The sequence below is a fragment of the Octopus bimaculoides genome, chromosome 2 (assembly GCF_001194135.2).
Source record: "Octopus bimaculoides isolate UCB-OBI-ISO-001 chromosome 2, ASM119413v2, whole genome shotgun sequence".
NCBI lineage: Eukaryota > Metazoa > Mollusca > Cephalopoda > Octopoda > Octopodidae > Octopus > Octopus bimaculoides.
In genome coordinates, this window is record NC_068982.1 from 137815051 (window position 1) to 137819008 (window position 3958).

The following is a 3958-nucleotide window of genomic DNA, read 5'->3' on the forward strand; positions in this document are numbered from 1 at the left end:
GGAAGTATGCCTCTTTCCTGATTTTACTTTTCTGATGAATTCTGTCACAATCTTTCAAGGGAGAGCAATCTTCAAAGAGGATTTCTTTCTTCTCTCCAAAGAAACTATAAAGTTGATTATATCATTATTATTCTGACTCCTGTCAAGCACCTTTATGAAAACAAAATAAATAATTATTAATATTATTCAGTTGTCTTATTATTATTATTATTATTATTATCATTATCATTATTATTATTATTTATTGTCTTTGCACAGCTTCTAACGCTGCAGATGTACTACGGTGCTAGCTGTTCACTACAAGTGAACTAAGGTAACACCCCTTATTTTTCGAGCACATTCCGGAGTATTCGAGCGGTTCGAAGCAGTGCTGTTTTCTGCAAGTGCTCCGCCATTATTGCAGCCCCTATTTGTTCCCCGTACTTCTCGAGATTTTTTGCTCACTGTTCCCAGGGCTCCAGCAATTATTGGTACTACTGCTACCTTTTTCATCAACCACAACTGCTTTCCTTCCCAAGCTAACCTACCATATCTCTCGACTTTTCTTTCTTCTTTATTGCATACCTTGTTGTCAACTGGGCATGCTATATAAATGATCCAGTATAGTTTGTTTTCTTTCTCAATTAAGACTATGTCTGCCTTCCTATTCTCTCTCTATATATATATATATCATTGTCATCAACATCATTTAGTGTCTGCTTTCCATGCTGGAATGGGTCAGGCAGTTTGACTGAAACTGGTAAGTTGGAGAGATGTACCGGCTTCCAATCTGAATTGGCATGGTTTCTACAACTGGATGTCCTTTCTAATGCCAACCACTCCACAATATTAAAGAGATTAGTCAGTGCTAACTTATATCATACTTCAATGTTGATGGGAAGGTTTATAGTGTGTTTAAAAAGCACAATTCACATAATATGTAAACTACTTTCTAAAAGGTTTGTGGAATTCTGTTATGGGAAATTGAGCCCTAGACATTAGCTAACTCTAACCAGATGACATCAATGTATCCCTTGTTCTTTTTATACCACTGAATGGATTGCCAAACCCTCAGTATAAGCTCAATGCTTCCTAAAAATTCAAGAACCCCAATTTTGTATACAGATGTATCAACAAACCTGTTCTTCACAATAATATCCTTCATCCTTCATTCTAATTCAAAACCTTCCCACCAATGTTGAAGTGTTGCATTAGTCGGTACTGACGAATCTCTTTAACATCCTTCTCAGGAATCCTTGTCATCATTGTCATCATCATCATCATCATCACCATTATTTAAAATTCATGTTGCATGCTGGTTCAATGGTTTGACAGGCTCTGATGGATCCAAGGACTACACTATGCTCTACTATCTACTTTAGCATGGTTTCAATGGCTAGATACCCTTCTTAACAAAAACAACTTGTATTGGGTTACATAAGGTGGTGAGCTGGCAGAAACGTTATCCCGCTGGGCGAAATGCTTAGAAGTATTTCGTCTGCCGTTACGTTCTAAATTCAAATTCCGCCGAAGTCAACTTTGCCTTTCATCCTTTCGGGGTCGATAAATTAAGTACCAGTTACATACTGGGGTCGATGTAATTGACTTAATCCCTTTGTCCGTCCTTGTTTGTCCCCTCTATGTTTAGCCCCTTGTGGGCAATAAAGAAATAAGAAACAACTTGTATTGGGTACTTTGTTTTTCCATGCCAACAGCACTAGTGAGGTTGCCAGGCAGCTTTCACCACTAAGAAACCTGTGAGTGGTAGCTTTATGCATGGATAGGAGAGAAGAGCCCAGGGTAGAAAAGCTTTCTTGCTGTGGAAGAGCTGCATGGCATGATCTGAGAAGAGATAAAAATAGTGGTGAGGCTGGTAGACTGAAACTTGTGAGTGGATTTGGTAGACGGAAACTGAAAGAAGCCCATCGTATATATGTATATATATATCATCATCATCATCATTATCATTTAACGTCCGCTTTCCATGTTAGCATGGGTTGGATGATTTGACTGGGGACTGGCAAACCAGATGGCTACACCAGGCTCCAATCTGATCTGGCAGAGTTTCTGCTGCTGGATGCCCTTCCTAATGCCAACCACTCTGAGAGTGTAGTGGGTGCTTTTTATGTGTCACTGGCACAAGGGCCAGTCCGGTGGTACTGGCAACGGCCACGCTCAGATGGTGTTTTTTACGTGCCACCTGCACAGGAGTCAGTCCAATGTTTTGTTCATATGCCACCGGCACAAGTGCCAGTAAGGTGACACTGGAAATGACCACACTCAAATGGTGCTTTTTACGTGCCACAGGCATGGAAGTGAGACTGCTGCTCTGGCAGTGATCCCGATATAATAAGTACTAGGCTTACAAAGAATAAGTCCTGGGGTCGATTTGCTCGACTAAAGGCGGTGCTCCAGCATGGCCGCAGTCAAATGACTGAAACAAGTAAAAAAAGAAGGTGTTTGGGTAGACCATTTAAAAAGAAATTAAAAAAAACAATGAAGAAGAAATATAAAAAAAATTACTTTATCGAAATAATATTTTCTGTTACAAATATTTAATTTCAACTGTATTTTTTTCACAGTAAGAGAGTTGGTTTTTCTTTTTTGTTTAAATTTTTCAAATTGGTTTTGTAGACGTAATAAAATGAAAATGCTTTCCTTTCATTTGTGATTCCTCCACCATTTTCTTACATTTCCTACAAATGGAAAAACAAAATTTCATAAATTTTAATATAACGAATATGTGTCTATGTTTGTGACTGTCAAAATAAACGAACTTAAAAGGTAAGGTGCATTTAAGACAGCAAAAACAGGTATCAAAATCACACAGTCATTAGTGAAAGGCCAAGGAATTATTATTATTATTATCAATATTCTTTTATTCTTTTATTATTATTATCAATATTCTTTTAATTCTGTATCTGTCTTGGCATTCACATCCTTTGCAAACTGACCATACATTTTCTTTTCTTTCCATGCTTTTTCTTTTTTTTATTCATTTCTTGTTTAAATTTTTCTTTTATTATTACTATTATTATTATTATTATTATTATTATTCATCGTTTAACTTCCGCTTTCCATGCTAGCATGGGTTGGACAATTTGACTGAGCACTGGTGTAGGACTGAACCCAAAGCTATGTGGTTAGCAAGTGAATTGCTTAACCACCCAGCCATACTTGTACCCCTAGTGACTCAGCCTTATTATTACAAATGGTGGTAAGTGTACTTACTTTCAAATACTCCAGGGTTTCTGAAATTTGGTCTTCTTTCTGTAACACAAAACAAAGAATCATGTTGGCTTTTTTTAACTTTCATTAGATACATATAAATCCCTGTACAAATAAACAGCACTCCTACACTTGAATATCACCCTTACACTTAAACAGCACCCCTACACTTAAATAGCACTCCTATACTTGAATAGCACCCCTACACTTGAATGGTACCCTTACACTTGAATATCATCCTTACACTTAAATAGCACTCTTACACTTAAATAGCATCCCTACACTTAAATAGCACCTCTACACTTAAATAGCACTGCTACACTTAAATAGCACTGCTACATTTAAATGGCACTCCTACTCTTAAATAGCACCCTTACACTTAAATAGCACTGCTACACTTAAATGGCACACCTACACTTAAATAGCACTCCTACACTTAAATAGAACTACTACAGTTAAAAGCATTGTTACACTTAAATGGCACTGAAAGCAAGGATTATGGCAGCATTCACCAACTTAAACAAGGACACCATCCAGAAGAGTTGCAGGATATTCCAAAATTGTCTGGAGGCCATGGTTGAAGACAATAGCAATTTTATTGAATAAATTTACTTTTTAGTATTTCCAGATATTTTTATGTAATTTTGGTAAATATATTTGTTAAAATGAGATGTCAGTGTTATTTTCATTTTTTGCACAATTTAAATGACAATTTATTCAGTGCACCCTGTATGTCTATATCTATATATAT

At 36.6% G+C, this 3958-nt stretch overlaps 1 protein-coding gene across 2 annotated transcripts in view; it reads right to left on the minus strand.

The window, feature by feature from the left end:
- Positions 1 to 2487: 2487 nt before the first annotated feature.
- LOC106879249 (acidic mammalian chitinase) overlaps positions 2488 to 3958 on the minus strand; it is a 30906-nt gene continuing 29435 nt past the window's right edge. The window contains exons 11-12 of one of the 2 annotated variants that reach the window (XM_052965941.1): positions 3211 to 3249; positions 2488 to 2675 (exon numbers count right to left, since the gene is read on the minus strand). In XM_052965941.1, the coding sequence (XP_052821901.1) occupies positions 2641 to 2675; positions 3211 to 3249 (74 nt within the window). In that variant the 3' untranslated portion in view covers positions 2488 to 2640. The remainder of the gene's footprint in view (positions 2676 to 3210; positions 3250 to 3958) is intronic. The other variant, XR_008263543.1, reaches the window with a different exon arrangement.